The sequence below is a fragment of the Microtus oregoni genome, unplaced genomic scaffold (assembly GCF_018167655.1).
Source record: "Microtus oregoni isolate MIOR12 unplaced genomic scaffold, Mior012 000009F_ref0000495, whole genome shotgun sequence".
NCBI classification, from domain to species: Eukaryota; Metazoa; Chordata; class Mammalia; order Rodentia; family Cricetidae; genus Microtus; species Microtus oregoni.
The window spans coordinates 56,846,832-56,863,854 of NW_024543068.1; the positions used below are offsets into that span (position 1 = coordinate 56,846,832).

Consider the following 17,023-nt stretch of genomic DNA (forward strand, 5'->3'; position numbering starts at 1 on the left):
ATTCATAAGCCACACTTAGAGTAGTGTTCAAGTAAAATAATAAATTTGAACCTACTGTATGCAGCACTGTGGGATATAAAATGAGGATTTTTGTGGTAGCCTATGCCTTTGATCTCTTGCACTAGGGAGGCAGAGGCAGGCATATCTCTGTGAGTCCAAGACCAGACTGATCTACACAGTTGAGTTCCAGAACAGTGGGGCTTGGTAGAAAAACTGGGTCTCCAAAAAACAAAAACAAACAAACAAACAAAAAACCCGGGGTGGGTGGGTAGGGAGGATCCTGAAACCGAGGAATTAAAGTGATTGTTGCAAATGCTTTTAATATACGTGATAGAATGGGGGCAAAGGGGGCGAAAAGGGGCTTAATAACTATTGCAAACTGAATTTTGCTCTGCCTCTCAGACTTGAGCATTAAGACAACTGAATTTTTCAAGACTACTACAGTAGTCAGAGAAAGTTATATAGCTAACTTTCTTGGAATAATTTCTCTCCAAACTACCAATAAAACTGACTTTGATATTCGATACGCGTGGATAACACACTGTAAGAGGCCACTGCATGGTCCAAATTTAACGCAGGTATTTTTAATTCCACTTTTCACGCCCCCACTCACCCCTTTCCTTAAGCAGCCGCTTGTCACCTAGGTGGGTTTTCAGTTCTGGGAGAAGACAGGAGCTGTCAGCCCGGACCATGGCGTGCAGGGTCCAGGAACTTGAGAGAAGCCCTGGGCGCGTCAGGACAGAGCTCAAGCCCGAGCAGTTAATACCAGATGTCCCCCAAGACACCGACGGGAAGAGAGGTGCACAGCCCTGGGGAAACGCGTGGACCAGGACTACCCCTGACGACCTGGGGGCCGGGCGTAGGGGAGTGGCCACGTCCAGACCCGAAAACTTTGTGCGAAGCGGCCGGTGGGGTCCGCGCACAGCACAGCGACCCAGCCTCGACCCCCGGTTCCGCTCAACGCCTTACCGTCCTGCAGGAGCTCCCGCACGGTCGCCGTCACGGCCGCGGAACCTGCAGACCCACGGCCTGTCACGGCGAAGACTCGGTCTCCACCTTCCATGTTGGCAAGTGCCGGGTTGATGACGTCTGCGACAGCCCCGCCCTCCCGATGACGCAGAATCAAGGCGCCCCCGCCTGGCTAACGCTGGGGGAGTGTGTGGATGCCAGAAGCTGCAGTGCCCGCTCTGAAGGATAGAAAGGCTGCCGCATGGGCCTTCTCCTAGGCTGCTGGAGACGTGGCCATCGCTCCGACCTCCAACGCAAGTATTGGCCGGAGAACGCGGGCCTCTGGCGTAGGGAAGAAGGCTCCGGGGTGCTTAGCGGCCCGCCTCGCCCAGCACGTGGGAGCTAGCGCAGCCCAGTCCTTCCTGTGCCAAGTCCGGGTAGCAGGCGGGATATGCTGGGGAAGAATCGTTGCTAAGTGCTGCCCTAAATACCTTAGAAATCTAAACGTTGAAATATTCGTTACTACTTAGGTGAGCGGCTCTCGAACTACACTGCATTTTGCATTCCCTTAACATCGCCTCAGATTTCCCTTTTGTGCTTGACCTGAATTGTGATACAAATGGGATTGGTCGGCTGCCAGAGGCAGCGTGCCCAGATTCACATTAGATTTCAGTATTGATATTATACAAAACTCGTTTGTTTAGAATCATCAACGACGAATAACTTTATCTGAATTACAGAATTTTCATTTTTTACACCAAAAGATTTTATTCAGTGCATACTAACATTCAATAAAAGTTTAAACCTCCACTGTACATACCAGCCCAAATTTACAAATACAACTAAAAGAAATTCTAGGTGTACAAGCATATTTGAGCACAATATTGTGCCTGTTACTATCCAGTTTAAGCGGAATTATTCTGGTACTCTTCAAGCATGACTGCGAACTTTGGAGAACTTTATTTTTTATTTTATTTTATTTTTGGCTATTTAAAATTTTATTTCATTAAAGTTTATTTATTGATATATGTGGGAGGGGTCATGCCTTCGGAGGTCAGAGAACAACCCGTGGAGTCCTCTCCTCCTGGAGAACTTTAAAACAAATATTAATACCTTCATCCCATAAGCTCAGAGAGCTGTTTAACTGGTCTCTGTAAGTAGCTTATAAAGGATCAAAATAAAGTTTTTAATACTGTGTTTCCCCTGACTGTTGAATATTTTATATTGCCGTAATTACTTTTTGTGATAGATATTTTGTCAAAACTAGCGATCTTTTCTGAACTAGGTTGAGAGATTTTTTTTTACAATTTAGTCTGACCACAAGAATGAGTAAAAACAAAATCATGATTGAGAAAGTCAGTAATAACATCATGGCAACTTGCCACCTAGTATTTACCGTTTCTGTAATGTTTAAGACTCGCCTTTCCTTTGTAATAAACTTTTCTTAGTGTCTTACTGTAACTCCCTGTTTATTTTTCTTAGTACTATGACCATCTCTAATGCAGCTTATTTACTCTCCCTTTCCTCTGTTACTTGATTTTTCTTGCAAGCTAGGACACCCTTCACTATACTGGCCGTGTGTTTTTAGCTTACTGCCAAAGGTTAAAGACTGAATTTTGAATAATTAGCATTTTATAGGGATAGCTTTTATCTGACTAGATTACAGAGGCAAAAAATACAAAAAGCAACAAGTACTATGAAATTTTAAATTTTAAAATAGTAAAGTTTTGTGTCCCTTCTGATTCATCAATAATAAGAAATAAAAGTATCAAGACCTCTCATTTTTTAATTGTATGTGTGTGAATGTATCTGCAGTGGGTATATGCATGTGAGTACAAGTTCCCTCAGAAACCAGAGGTGTTGAATCCCAGAAGCTGGAAGTAGAAATAGTTGTGATCCTCCCAACCTGAGTACTAGGAACTGAACTCAGGTCCTCTGCATTAACAGTTAACCACTGAGCCATCTAGCCCCTAAATCTAGGATTTATTTTATAGTACAAATGTTCTGTTGATACCACCTAACTTTCCTGAATGATATATTTCAGATTGTCCGTCATACACAGTATTGTATGGGAATTCAAATCAGATTCCTTGGTTAATCAAGAAAATAAAATGGATAAAATGAGAAATATGAGGTTGGACATGGAGGCATACCAGTGCAGTTGCAATACCCCCGGGGCTGAGGCAAGAGAGTTACCAATTCAAAACTAACCAGGGCTTTGAATTGCTTCAAAAACCAAGCAAAAAAGTAACAAGCAAAATCATAAGATGATATACACTGGAGAGAAATCCTAGAGGTTTTTCATATCTTATTTCTCTAAAACTACCAGGTTCAGTGTTCCCGATTTATTCAGCCTATAAGTTGAGGCAGAATTTGGCAAGATCCTTCGAGTCTGAAGCCTCATGAAAAATATTGGTGATTGAAATTGCTAGAATAATAGTTTTTTGTTTTTCCAATACTGAGAATTGAACCCAGAGTCTGCCACATGCTAAGCAAGCACCCAACCATACAACAGAGCTATGTGATCAACCCAATAGTGGATGTTATGTAGTGAAATACATATTCTTTTTGCAAACTATCTTTCAGATTTAAAAATAAGTTGTATACATGAGGAGTGACTCCATACCAATCACAATATGTCAAGAAAGAAAAAAAGACCCAATAGAAATGTTTCATTCTGGACAGCTGGTGAAAATCTGTGCCCCAATGGTTCGATATTCAAAGTAAGTATTGTTAAGCCATTAATGAGGCAAATTTAATTTTTCTTATATGTACTAGGGGGTTTTTTTGGATTTTTTTTTTCTCCAGAGTTGTAAAATCACTCAACTACAAAGGCTTTGGAATCATGATTTAGAATTGAGTCCTTGTGCTAACACTCAACTGGTATGTTTGTGACCCTAAGTAGACAGTTTCTCCTAGCTTTTTTCCCCCAGAGTCTTGTATACCTCTGGCCACCTAAAACTTGCTAGCTGCTGAAGACCTGATCTTTCTGCATTCTTATCCCAAATGCTAAGATTACTGATATATGCCGCTGTGACTAGTTTAAATAACACTGCTGTCAGACCCAGGGCCTCATGAATGTTAAGCAAGCACTGTTCGAACTGAACTACATTCTCAGCCTAATATCTATAAAGATGACAAATATTAGGGTTCAGCAGATATTAGATGGATATAAATGTGAACATGCTTCTTAGAACCAAAACACAGTGGTAAATTGCAAGGCTTGAGGTGATTTGATGCTTAGGTTTGGTTTGGTTTGGTTTTCTTAACTACTAAACTTTTCTAGAATGGGGATTACAGTTTTACACTTTGAACAAACATTTGCTTACCATATGAGTAGTCTAGTTTCTCATCCTTATCAACTTTTAATAACGCTTTTTTATTTTTACCATTTTCTAGATCAGTAGAGTTGTATCATTATGGTTTTAATTTTGATTTCCTATGTAACTGGAGATATCAAATATCATTATGTGTCTGTTTGCCATTCAAATATTTTTTAAGAAATGTTTCTTCATATCTTTGCCCATGTTCTAATTGGTACTTTTTAACTATTGATGGTTTCTTGCGGGTTTTTTATGGTTATAAAGTACACATAATAGGCGTGTTGGCACACACTTATGAACAGCACTCATAGAGGATAAGACAGTAGAATTGCTGAGTTTCAGGACCAGCCTGGGCTATACATTGATTCTTAACTGTACAGGATTATGTACAGTTAGGTGTTGAGTACCTGATCTTTAAATCTCTGGACCCACTAAGCAATAATTCTTCATTTCTAACACCCCCAACACCTAGTCATTATTTTGCTTCCTTTCTCTGTGAATTTGACCATTCTAGATGCCTCGTGTAACTGAGACTTGTCTTTTTGAGACTAGCTTAGTTTACTTACCATTTTAAGACTATTGATTTCAAGATTCGTTCATATAATACCATAATGCCAGCCTTCCCCTCCTTGTGTAAGGGTTGTTAGATAGGTGTATATCAGTTTTTTCATCACTTGGTAAACAATTGGATTGCTTCCACTTCTTGGCAATTTTAGATAATGCTACTATGAATACGTGTATTTAAATATCTCAGACCATTTCAGTTCTTTGAGCTATAGAGTCAAATGAGGCACATGTTAATTCTGTGTTGCCTTTTCAAAGAAAATGCACTGTTTTCCATCAAGGCTGTGCCTTTGCCTACTCCCCAGCAACATACAAAGGTTCCAGTTCCTTCCACCTTTGACAAAACTTGTCGTTTTATTCTGTTTTTTAAATCATTATATCCATTCCATTGGGTGTAAAGTAGAATCTTTTGTGGTTGGATTTGCATTCCCTACTGGCTAGTAATGTTGAACATCTTTGCTTCTTTCTGTTTTTTTCATTATAGAAATACCTATTCAAATGCTCAGCCCATTCTGAATAGGTTTAAGATGTCTCATTTGTTTGCAGTGAAGTATTGTCTTTACATTATTCCAGTAGCTACTCCTATGTGCTTTGCAAATGTTTCCTCCTAGTATGTAGGCTTATCTTTTCATCTTTCTTTTTTTTTGGAGGGGGGGTGATTTGTTTTGTTTTGGGTTTTTTTTAATTTTTGTTTTCATTTTTCAACAAACAGGATTTCTTTGTGTGGCCTTAGCCATCCTGGAACTAGCACTGTACCCCAGCTGATCCCGAACTCACAGAGATCTGCCTGTCACTGCCTCCCGAGTGCTGGGATTAAAGGCGAGAGACACTTCTACCCAGCTCACTTTTTCATCTTCTTAATGGTATTTTTGAAGTCCAGCTTCTTTATATTTGTGTAAATCGTGGTTTGGATGTAAAGCTTAGGAAAGTGTTTTGGAGTGTGTCTAAAAGAGGGGTGAGAGCCTGGTCATGGTGGCACACTCCTTCAATCCGAACACTTAGAGAGGCATAGGTTGGTGAATCTCTGTGAGTTCAGGGCCAACCTGATCTACAGAGTACGTTCCAGGACCACCAGGGCCATGCAAAGAAACCCTATCCTGGAAAACGATCTGAAGGATGGAGGGAACGGAGCTGGCATATGTGCTGTTCCTCTCATCCTTATGTGAGATCAGAGATGAATTTATACGACAGTCCTGAGGGTCGGATTTGAGTCGTCAGGCTTGTGTAGCAAGCATTCTCACCCACTGAGCCACCCCACTAGCCCCTAGTATTGTATTTTTAATTTTATTTCTTTAACTTAATTAAGAATTTTTAAAAGTATAATTGATTTTTTTACATTGAGCTTACAAACTTATTGAGCTCAATCACCAATTATAGATTTTTGTAAGTTTCTTGAGATTGTCTCTGTAAACATGATGACATAATTGTCATCTATAAAGATGGACAATTTTAATTCTTTTCACCATAGTATTTTGATCTTTTTTCATGTTTTACTGCACTGGCCAAAAGTGCCCACTATAACGAGTGGAGCGAGCAGACATCCCGTCCTTGCTCCTGGCTTGGAGAAGATGCTCATATGACGTCTTAGAAATGGTCTTTATCAAATGAAGGAAGCTGTTTACAAGTCTGCTTTTGAGACTTTTTTAATACTGTATAAGGATATTTTGTCTAATGTTATTTCTGTATCAGTTGATACAGCATTTATACATAAGTATGTATAAAATAGATTGTAATGACTGGATTTGAATATTGGAACTACTGATTTAGTCAGCCATCCTGATGCTGCTCCACCAGAGAGAAAGGAGAGGGATTACCTCATTACAATGAGCATTTTGTCTTGTTTATCAACTTGGCTTCTATGCACACCTGGGAGATAAGGAGTCTTTTAGTTAGTGTGGACAGAACTGAGAGTTCTGACTCATAAGCTTCTGGGTAGTACTGAAGTCCTGGCTCTCCACACGGCCTCCTTTCACAACATCCAGCAAGAGAAGAAAGGGTGCCTTGTTACTGTTCAGTCCCATACCCATGGGTCTGTGCTCTACATGTGCTCTCCACTGATAGCAGTGGAAAGGGTAGTCCTGGTAGCCAATAGGAATGAAGGCTTCATGTACCTACCAGGCCTGATTGAATACTATCATCATGAGATGTTAGAATGTCTTGCAAGAGTGAAAAATCTAGGCTCTACACCCACCATTTCCTAACAAAGGTGAGTGTGTAGTGTTTTGTATTGTGTTCATTGTTATTGTAAGTTTTCCGTCTTTTGAAGCTTCTCTTTACTGATCCTTTATAAGGCAGGAAACTTACGCTGGGCCCTTTTTGTCAACGCTCACTGCTGATTTCCAGTCTTCAGCTACTTCAGCCCGAAGTCTGCTGTATTTAAAGCAAAAAGAAAAATTCACGAGGCTTGCAAGACCACAGGCCTGTCTCCCCCTCCTCTCTTTTTTTGTGATTTTCCTATAATTGTTTTATAAACAGTTCTGAGGTTTTTAGCTTTATAAATGGTGCGTGCTCTTAATCCCAGGAGGCAGAGCCAGTCAGAGCTCTGTGAGTTCCAGGCCTGCCTGAGCTATATAGTGAGACTCTTTCAAAAACACAAGTACCAAGGATTTTAGTCATACTTAGCAGGTGGACTAGTTGAAGGTCTACATCTCTTTCATCCAAGAAAAAGTTTCTCTAATAAATAGTTAATAATTAACTAAATGAAACTTACAAATGCATATACTTCAAGGATTTTCTAAATTCGTGATTAAAGTTTTGTATGTTTCACAGGTTGGCTTTTAGAACACTAGTAAGAAAATACTCTTGTGATCTGTGTTATACACCAATGATAATTGCTGCTGATTTTGTCAGATCTGTAAAAGCCAGAGACAGTGAATTTACCACAAACCAAGGTATGTAAAATCTGTAGCTTGCTGACTTTGCAAGGGAAGTATATATATACTCAGCTATTTTGTAAAATTAGATGAAACAAGGAGTATAGTTTATAGTCCTGATTTTAAGTGCCTTTAGTATTTCTTTTATACTGTCAATAATCTATCAAAATGTAAAGTGAGCTGTTCTTAAGGCCTCCAGCCTTTCTGTCCTCATTTATTAGAATAAGTCCCTGTCTTGTTGCCTGTGGTCTTTTCTCATTCAGACTATCTTCTAATAGCCCAAAATGACTTGTCTAAGATACAGATTTGATCATGTCCTTCCCTGCTCTCAGTCCTTGCTCCTATTGTCCAGAATAATGATTTCAGCATGATTCTCAGGCCAAAGGTGACTTCATCATTGAAAACTTGTTGGAAACGAGAGTTTCCAGGCTTGACTTCTTAATTAGAATCTCTCCATGTTTTAAAAGCCATACAAGTACTCCCATCTTCCTAACAGTTTAGAATCACCAGTGTAGTGGCTAGAATTCAACACCTAAGGCAAATAAGCAAAGTCCTTTATGATCCAGCAACTGAGTACATCTATAGCCTTTCTTTCCATAAATTCCTAGTGTTTAGCATGCCTTGTTCTTGAACTTCCTTACCTAGAGTGTCTTCTCCAATCATGCCTGCATGCCTGTAAGTGTGTGTGTGTGTGTGTGTGTGTGTGTGTATGTGTGTCCGTGTTCGTGTCCCCTGCCACCCACCCACACACACACGTGGTAAACTACAGATCATGGCTCCTAATCCATCATTCAAAGCTTGTAACCAAGGAATCTTCTTTGGTCACTGTGTAACCATATCCTCGCTCATAAGCACATGCTCTTTGATTGTACTTAGTCCTACTGTTTTGTTTTCTTCTTCCATGCCCCTCTCTTCCACTAGATTGTAGGTTCCTAGAAGGCATGAGCTATAGAAATAGCTTGATTTGTATGTTCAGCTGCTAATGGTGTTGATCAATAACTGATTGTTAAAATAGAATTCTGTAACTAAGGTAACAACCAGGGAATGCACCCCACAGGCCAATGAAGAATAAAAGAATGCTCTTTCTCATCAATTCCCAGACCAGTGAATTGCTATAGAAATCTGTAATCGGTTCAACAGAGGTGATATCCTGAAATATACCTTTTATAAACATCCCGTGGATTTCATAGGAAAAAAAAAGCCTTTGAAATGTTAAAATGCATCTTTCCAGAATTGAAACACTATCCAAAGATATGAAAAATATGTTCTGTAAAACCTAGGAAAGCAGATATATTTGACTAACCTAAATTTTAAACTTCTCCATAAAGGTATAGAAATGTACTTTGAGATAAGCAGAACTAAAAAAATATATAACACATGCAATAGACAGGACTAATTTCTTTCCTTTAAAAACAATTGTAAGTCAAAACACAGCTAGGGATGGTAGACAATTCCTTTAATCTCAGCACTTGGAACAGAACACAGGGCCAGGGAGATCTCAAACTCTGGAGTTTAAAGCCAGCCTGGTCTACATAGTAAATTTCAGGACAACAGAATGAGCCCCTGTCTCAAATAAATATATAAATAAATAGTAAAAGAAGAAAGTAACAATTAAAAATAGAATGTGAAAAATACAAATAAAGACACACAAATATTGTTGTTCAGTGTGGGTAACTTGAATAGAAATAAAGACCCTTCGTATTAATTTGTGCATCTGTAAACTCTTAGAAGATAATTTAATAGTATGTTAAATACCTAGGCAGTGCTAAATGCTTACTCGGCAGTTAGACTTCTAGGCAATCATCTAGAAATAGACTTATAAAAGCATGAATACAGTTTAGACAGCAGTATGTAGACCATCCTTATAGGAGAATATGCCACTAAATAGAAGAAGACACATCTGAGTGCTTTTCCCAGAATCATAAGAAAGGCGGCATGGCAGTGTGTGTAGACCGGTCACACTCACTTCCACGTAACAGGTACGTATATACTACCATTCTGGGATACTTTTCACTCTATAAATTCTGCAGTCTTTCATTTGGTTTTTGGCTGTGTGAATGTTTCTTCTATGAAGTTTAATGTTGGACTGTCTTTTCTTTAACAGGTGATTGCCCGTTGATTGTTCAGTTTGCTGCTAATGATGCCAGACTTTTATCTGATGCTGCCCAAATAGTCTGCCCCTATGCAAGTGGAATAGATATTAACTGTGGTTGCCCTCAGAGGTAAAGGTCAAAGAAATTAGAAGAGTTTTCAAAGAAAGTAGAAACAAAAACTGTGGGAACACGGTATATCTTTCTCGTTTTCCAAAAGTTAAGAAGCAACCTTAGCTTCCCCTGAACTCACATGATACAAGGAAAGAACCAACTCCCCAGAGTTGTCCTCTGCCCTCTGAGTGTACACTCTCCACTCCCCATACACACACTAGTAATAATAATTAATTAAATGACGAGAATTTAAGAGGAAGGCTATAGATTTAAAGCACTGTGGTTCTAAACAAGAACTTAAAAAAAGAAAAGGTTATTTAGGAACATCAAAGGTCTTTTGTGATGGCTGAAGTGATTTATGGACTCTTGACTAGGTTTTTGCTTCCTCATCACTACCTCATTCGTTTTTTTGTTTGGTTTTTCAGTTATGATAAACACTGTGACCAAAAGCAGCTTGGGCAGGAAAGGGTTTTTTTCAGATCGCAACTCCCAAGTCACACTCCAAGTCTGAGGGAAGACAAGGAATGTACCTGGAGACAGAAACTAGAGCAAAGACCATGGAGTAACACTGCTTACTTGCTTTCTGCTTTCTATAGATACTTTTCTATTGCCATAACAAAATACCATGATCAAGGCAATTTATAAAAGAAAGAGTTTATTAGGGACTTACAGAAAGCATGGCAGCAGGCAGGTAAGCCTATCACTGAAGAAGTAACTGAGAGCTTACACCTTGAGATACAACCACAAGTGAGAGCTGACTAGGAACCCTCAAAGCTCACCTTTGATGGCATGCCTCCTCCAACAACAGTTCCATTAATCACGGACCAAGCATTCCAATATATTAGCTTTGGGGGGGCCATGCTCATAAAACCTATTACACCCAACATGTTTTCTTACACAACCCAGGGTACCTATCTCCCCAGGGTTAGCAGAGCCCACAGTAGACTGGGTCTTTGCACACCAGTCATTAAACAAGAAAAAGTCCCATTGAGATGCTCACAGACCAATCTGATGGAAACAATTCCACAACCAAGGTTCCCTGTTCCCAGATAACGAGTTTGTGCCAAGCCAATGAAACGAACAAGCACACTCTGGCTCTGCCTTCAACCTCATCAGTAGCTAATTCTTTGAGAATCTAATATCTGCAGCAATCCCAGAAACGTTTTTAATGCCATGTCAGATATACTCTCTAAAGGCTGATTTTGTGATTTAAGACATACTGTTGGCTTTCTCCTAATTAGTTACTTTACTGTAGTCACCTTTTCCTTTCTGTTTCATAGCTACTTGATTGGGTTTGAATGGGATGTACTTAAGAAACTGTTGTGCTGGCACTGTATTAGGTTTCCTTCCAGTAGCCAGAATGTGCCCAAAGAATAAATCATAGTTTCACAGTTTTAAATGGAGCGCAAGCCAAATCAGATTAGACATTTGTATACTCATTAGGAGAATTAGATACGCTATTTAGTAGTGTTGGAATGCTGTGAGCCAAAAATATATTTCTACTCTTGAGACCGATAAAACCTCGTTATGCACAATAAACGTCAAATTTGGAATTTTAAAAATTTGAAGTAATTGCAGTTAATATGAACACCTAATCTGTTTTGGTTGAAAGAATTCTAATTTAATGCTCTCACTTAACTGGTCAAAAGACAAGTGTTTTCCTGATCTCGTGGGACCATTTAGAAGTGCTGCTCTATGAATCTTTAGGACAACAGTCTCCAACTAAGCTAACTGTCCTGCTGTAGATCCATGACCTGTGAGTGTCTGCTTCATTCCAATCATCGGATAGAGGAAAGCTTGATACAGTACATGTAGAGTTTTATCTTCCCTTCTAGATGTTTACAATCTACCTGTTGTGCTTGCTTTATCAAGGTGGGCCATGGCAGAAGGTTATGGAGCCTGCTTAATAAACAAGCCAGAGCTCATTCAAGATATGGTGAAACAAGTAAGGAATCAAGTGGAAAACCCTAGATTTTCAGTTTCAATTAAAATAAGGTAAACAAAGTATTTCACTCTACTTGGAAAGTTTAAAAATACTCCTTTTGTTTAGTGATGTGGTATGTATCTTAAATTAGAGACTGGTATGTGGAAATATCGAGAGAACTCCATTCTTAAATTATAAATTCTGAAATCTTCTTTTTTTTTTTTTTTTTTTTTTTTTTTTGGTTTTTCGAGACAGGGTTTCTCTGTGGCTTTGGAACCTGTCCTGGAACTAGCTCTTGTAGACCATGTTCGCCTCGAACTCACAGAGATCCGCCTGTCTCTGCCTCCCGAGTGCTGGGATTAAAGGCGTGTGCCACCACCGCCCGGCTGAAATCTTATTTCTTAACACAAAACAATATATTCCCAATTAAAAGACCTCGCCAACCCCTCATCTTTCTCCAGATTCTATTTAACTAATGCTAAGAAACATCCCTGGCACCAGCTAGAAAACAGGAAGGATATTTGCACTAATATTTAACAATTAAAAGAAAACAAGATTCCAGTGTGAGAGGCCTGCACATAACATAATGTGTTAGGATGACCTCTTTGTGTTCCTCTGTGGCAGTGTGCTCTTGACTCTTAATTTCTCGGCACTAATAAGGAAAAGCAATGGGGAAGGAAAAGACATTTGTCACCATGTTGTTTCCATAGTCAAATAACTAAAGCCAAGGTCTTGAATGGGAATGATCACAACAAGACCTTATTAATAGTGACATGAGGTGATAATACAATATGGTGAAGCTAAGTAATGTAGCAGATGAAGTCTCTTAGTTATTTTGGCATTAAAATCTGTGTGCTATGAATGGCTACAATTCTGAAATTATAGGATCCATGATGACCTTAGAAGAACCATAGATCTTTGCCAGAAGGCTGAAGCAGCAGGAGTGTCCTGGGTTACAGTTCATGGAAGAACCACTGAAGAAAGACACCAACCTGTCCACTATGATGCCATTAGAATGATAAAGGAAAGTGTGTCTATACCTGTGGTTGCTAACGGAGACATAAGAAACTTGAAAGAAGCAGAGAATGTGTGGCAGATGACTGGGACAGATGGTAAGAAATAAATACTGGGATTTTTTGTTATTTAATAAGGATTCAAAAGTTAGGATGGGGGAGTGATGTTAATTTGATTTTGTGTTTCACACTGAGCCATATTTTCCTATTGTACTAATTTAAGCTAAGTATTTTATTACAGTGCTGCCAGATCTTTTCCTTATGAATAGTAGATCATTTTATAAGGGGTACATTCATTGTACTGCTCCATCATACCTGGTGATGGTGTATTTATTGAGTTGTGAACTTGCTGCCCACAGGAGCCTCGGAACGGCCATGTGGTTTAATTCCCCGTACGTAATTAACAAGCAGCCCTGTGGTAACTTGCTGGATGAAAGCAAATAGGCTCAGCTTTAAGCAGTCCAATAATGACAACATGGATGTCTCCTAAAGAAACAATTAATATAGATCTCTTTTTAAAATTAGTTGTATAAATATAATTAGTTTATCAATGGCACCAGAATCAACTTCTTTCTTGTTGTAATTCATTAATTTGTAGTAAGGATATTCTGAAATCTCAAAATAATACTTTTTGATAAATGCTCTTGCATTGCTTGGACTGATAATGATGGATTCTTAGTTTATGGAAAAATACCTTATGCTTTATTTTGCAGGTGTGATGGTCGCAAGGGGACTTTTAGCAAACCCAGCTATGTTCGCTGGCTATGAAGAAACCCCGCTGAAATGTATCTGGGACTGGGTTGACATCGCTCTTGAACTTGGAACTCCTTTTATGTGTTTCCATCAACATTTAATATACATGATGGAAAAGATAACATCGAGGCAGGAAAAACGAGTATTTAACGCACTGTCGAGCACGTCAGCAGTCCTGGATTACCTTACAGACAATTATGGTATTTGACTAGACTGTCTAAGTCACTGTCCTATATATTTTATCCCACATGGAGCCATATGAGGTCACATTAAGTCTGTGACTTTTAACTTCGATACAACAGCGGTCATTGGGGCCAGACATGGTGGCACATTTCTTAAACCAAGCGCTCAGAAAGCTGAAGGAAGAAGATTGCAAGTTCTAGACCAGCAAAACTCTTTTTCAAAGAACGAATGAAAGAAAAATTCCCCAGAATTTTCAAAACCTGGGGCTGGAGAGATTGCTCACAGTTGAAACCACTGGCTGCTCTTTCAGAGTTCCTGGGTCTGATTCTCAGCTCTCAAGTAGCTGCTCACTAATGTCTGTAACTCCAGGTCCAGGGGATCCAACACCTTCTTCGGGCCTCCTCAGGCAACAGCCCAGCATGTGGTGCACAGACATGCAACCAAAACACAAAATTTTTTACCAAATTTTTTTTTAAAAAATCAGTTCCTATACCCCTTCCTCATGGATTCCAAAGAATCTAGGAGGGTCATACATCCCATAGTCCCAAATCAAATACTGAAAAACTTTGTTCCAAGTCTTTATGGATTGTGGGGGGTGTGTTTGGAATTTTTACTAAAGGTATTCTGTTTTTAATGTTTTTAAATAAAACTTTTTTAATATCAAGAAGTTATGACTCATCTCTAAGTTAACAAATACATTTTTAATTTTTTGAAAGTTTAGGAAGTAGTAGAACAAATGTCTACATCCAGACAAAATGAAAAAGAACAAGGACTTCTGTGTATGTCAGACTGAACATTAAAATTTTAAATTGGAAAATCAACTGATACATTTCCTAATTGAATATATACCTCAAGGTATGTAGGTTGTATCTAACTGAATTTGATTACATGTGATATCAGCTATAATTTAAAAGTAAGATTAGGGCCAACAAGAAGGCACAGTGGATAAAGGTGCTTGCCTTGGCCAAGTCTGACAACCTAAGTTCAATCCTAGGACCCATGTGGTAGAAGAAGAGAACCATTTCCACAGTCTTCATGCCTCCACACATTCACCCCCCGTGTTGTGATATTTTGTCTGTGTTCTGACAAAGCTTGCCTGGAGATCAGAGTGCAGAGCTAGCCACAAGTTAACCATAGAGACCTGGAGATCAGAGGGCAGAGCTAGCCAAAGTTAATCATAGAGGCCTGGAGATCTGTACAGACAGGAGACAGGAATTGATAGGGCTAGGCACAGACAGGATCTTGCCCCTTTGGTCTGAGGATTCCTAGAGCTAAGAAGTGACTGTGGCTGTTCCTTGGCTTATCTGATCTTTCAGCATTTACCTTGATATCTGACAAGACTAATTAGGATCACGCTACATCTAACGTTCAACTTTTGGGGCATGATTGTGCTTCACACCATGCACACAAATAGTAAATTATATATATTTTAAGATTAGGTGGAGCTCGTCAAGTGAGAGCAAATTTAGTTCATTTTAAGCACTAGATTATTGTGTTACTAATGAGCTGGGCAGAGTCCTTTATTCTACCCATATGGAAATGTCGGTGAGTGAGAAGCCTTTCCAGCACTGGCTTTGGCAGTTTCATATCCCTCAGCATTTTACAGCAAGGTGGTGGTGCTCTTGTGTTACTAGGATTCTTTTGCAGGCCTGAAGTTACTCCTCTGATTAGTGTAAGTCTAGGAAGCATGGATTCTTCAACCTTTGACAACAGCCTTTATATTTAGGTACCATGATTCTCAGTGCTGAGGTATTAGGATTTCCCTAGCCTTGGATATTGGTTATTTAACAGCTCTCTGGAACTATACCACCACTCAGGGCCTACAGTTTCAGAATCTTACAGCCTTTTGTGCAACCTCAGAGGCTCCTTACCCTCTCTTACCTGTTTTCACTGTTCTTGTACCTGCCCTAGTCTCTGTGCCCAGCTGTTCAGCCACCTCTTGTTGCTGTGATTGCCAGCACTGGGACAGTAACTCCTTCTGCTGCTGTGTTTCTGTTGCTGTCCCTGAAGCCTGTGTTTCCTGAGAATGTCAAACCCATCGGTGGCTCCCAGGCACTACTGCAACTATACCGTCACCACAGCTACTCCTAATAGCACAATTAGGAGGTTGATGAGGTCCTGAAGTGATCTCCAGCATCAGTGTAAACATGCAGTTGTGGCGGACTGAGAGATGACTCAGTAGTTAAGAGCATTTGCTCGTGCAGAGTACTCTGGGTTCAGTTCCCAGCACCCAAATGGCTTACAACTATAGTAGTATATTATTTGTGTTTTAATAAATAAAGCTCGCCTGAAGATGAGAGGGGCAAAGCAGCCATGCTAGTCAGCTATACTGCCCAGGGAATGGTGGCACACAACCCTTAGTCCCAGGACTCGGAAGACTGAGGCAAATGAATCTCTGTGAAGTCAAGGATACCCTGGGCTACACAGGGCCGACTCCCAAAAAGATCCAGGTGTTGGTAGTTCATGCCTTTTATCCTGGTGTTTGGGAGTCACGCACCTTTAATTCCAGCACTAGGGAGGTGGAGACAGGAGTGATATGGCTGGGTGGAGAGAGGAATATAAAGGGGAAGAGAGGAAATCAGTGGAGTCTGAGGAATCATGAAGGCAGGATCTTGCCCTTTGGGTCTAGAGAGTTGGTAGAGGTAAAAGGTCTCTCTAGTGGCTGATTGTTTTGCTTTTCTGATCTTCAGTTTGAACTCCCATATCTATCTCTGGGTTTGTATTATTCGTGCAACATAAAACCATCTGTAATTCCAGGTCTAGGGAATCTGACACCTTCTTCTCTGTGGACACCAGGCATGCTTGTGGTACACATACATACATGTAAGCACATGTACACATATTTTTTTTTAAAAAAAATCCAATTGTGTTCACATGCAATTGTAATCCCAGTGCTGAGGAGGCAGAGAGACGTTTGGAGCTCACTGTCTAGTCAACCTAGCTTAATCTGCAGGCCAGTGAGAGACCTCTCCTCAAACAGCAGCTGGACAGCTCCTAAAGAGCAACACCCAAGGTGCCTCTGGCTTCCACACAAGGCACATAACACACACCTCATATTTATATTCTGTAGGAATTCTTTCAGGTACCTCAACTCGCCTCAAACTGGGATTCTTGGCTGCGCCACAAAAAAATGAATTTTGGGGACTAAGTATGACGCAGAATTGGAGTTTATTATTTTTTGGTTTGGGGTCTCATGTAGTCACAAGCAAGCCTCAGACTCACTACGTTGCTGTACGTG

At 39.9% G+C, this 17,023-nt stretch overlaps 2 protein-coding genes across 7 annotated transcripts in view; one reads left to right on the top strand and one right to left on the bottom strand.

The window, feature by feature from the left end:
• Window positions 1-1,122, bottom strand: part of Cog5 (component of oligomeric golgi complex 5) — a 235,607-nt gene extending 234,485 nt beyond the window's left edge. For both annotated transcript variants that reach the window (XM_041657980.1, XM_041657978.1), the window contains exon 1: window positions 970-1,122. In XM_041657980.1, coding sequence (XP_041513914.1) covers window positions 970-1,063 — 94 coding nt within the window. In that variant the 5' untranslated portion in view covers window positions 1,064-1,122. The remainder of the gene's footprint in view (window positions 1-969) is intronic.
• Window positions 1,123-14,449, top strand: Dus4l (dihydrouridine synthase 4 like). 5 transcript variants are annotated; one of them, XM_041657990.1, is made up of 7 exons: window positions 1,123-1,478; window positions 3,535-3,671; window positions 7,588-7,726; window positions 9,813-9,930; window positions 11,785-11,907; window positions 12,722-12,948; window positions 13,563-14,449. In XM_041657990.1, the coding sequence occupies exons 2-7, from the start codon at window positions 3,585-3,587 to the stop codon at window positions 13,808-13,810; spliced, it is 942 nt and encodes a 313-aa protein (XP_041513924.1). In that variant the 5' UTR covers window positions 1,123-1,478; window positions 3,535-3,584; the 3' UTR covers window positions 13,811-14,449. The 5 variants fall into 5 exon arrangements, with proteins under 5 accessions (XP_041513924.1, XP_041513921.1, XP_041513925.1 ...); XM_041657987.1 differs by having other exon boundaries at window positions 7,605-7,726; XM_041657991.1 differs by having other exon boundaries at window positions 1,123-1,262.
• The last annotated feature ends 2,574 nt before the right edge of the window (window positions 14,450-17,023 follow it).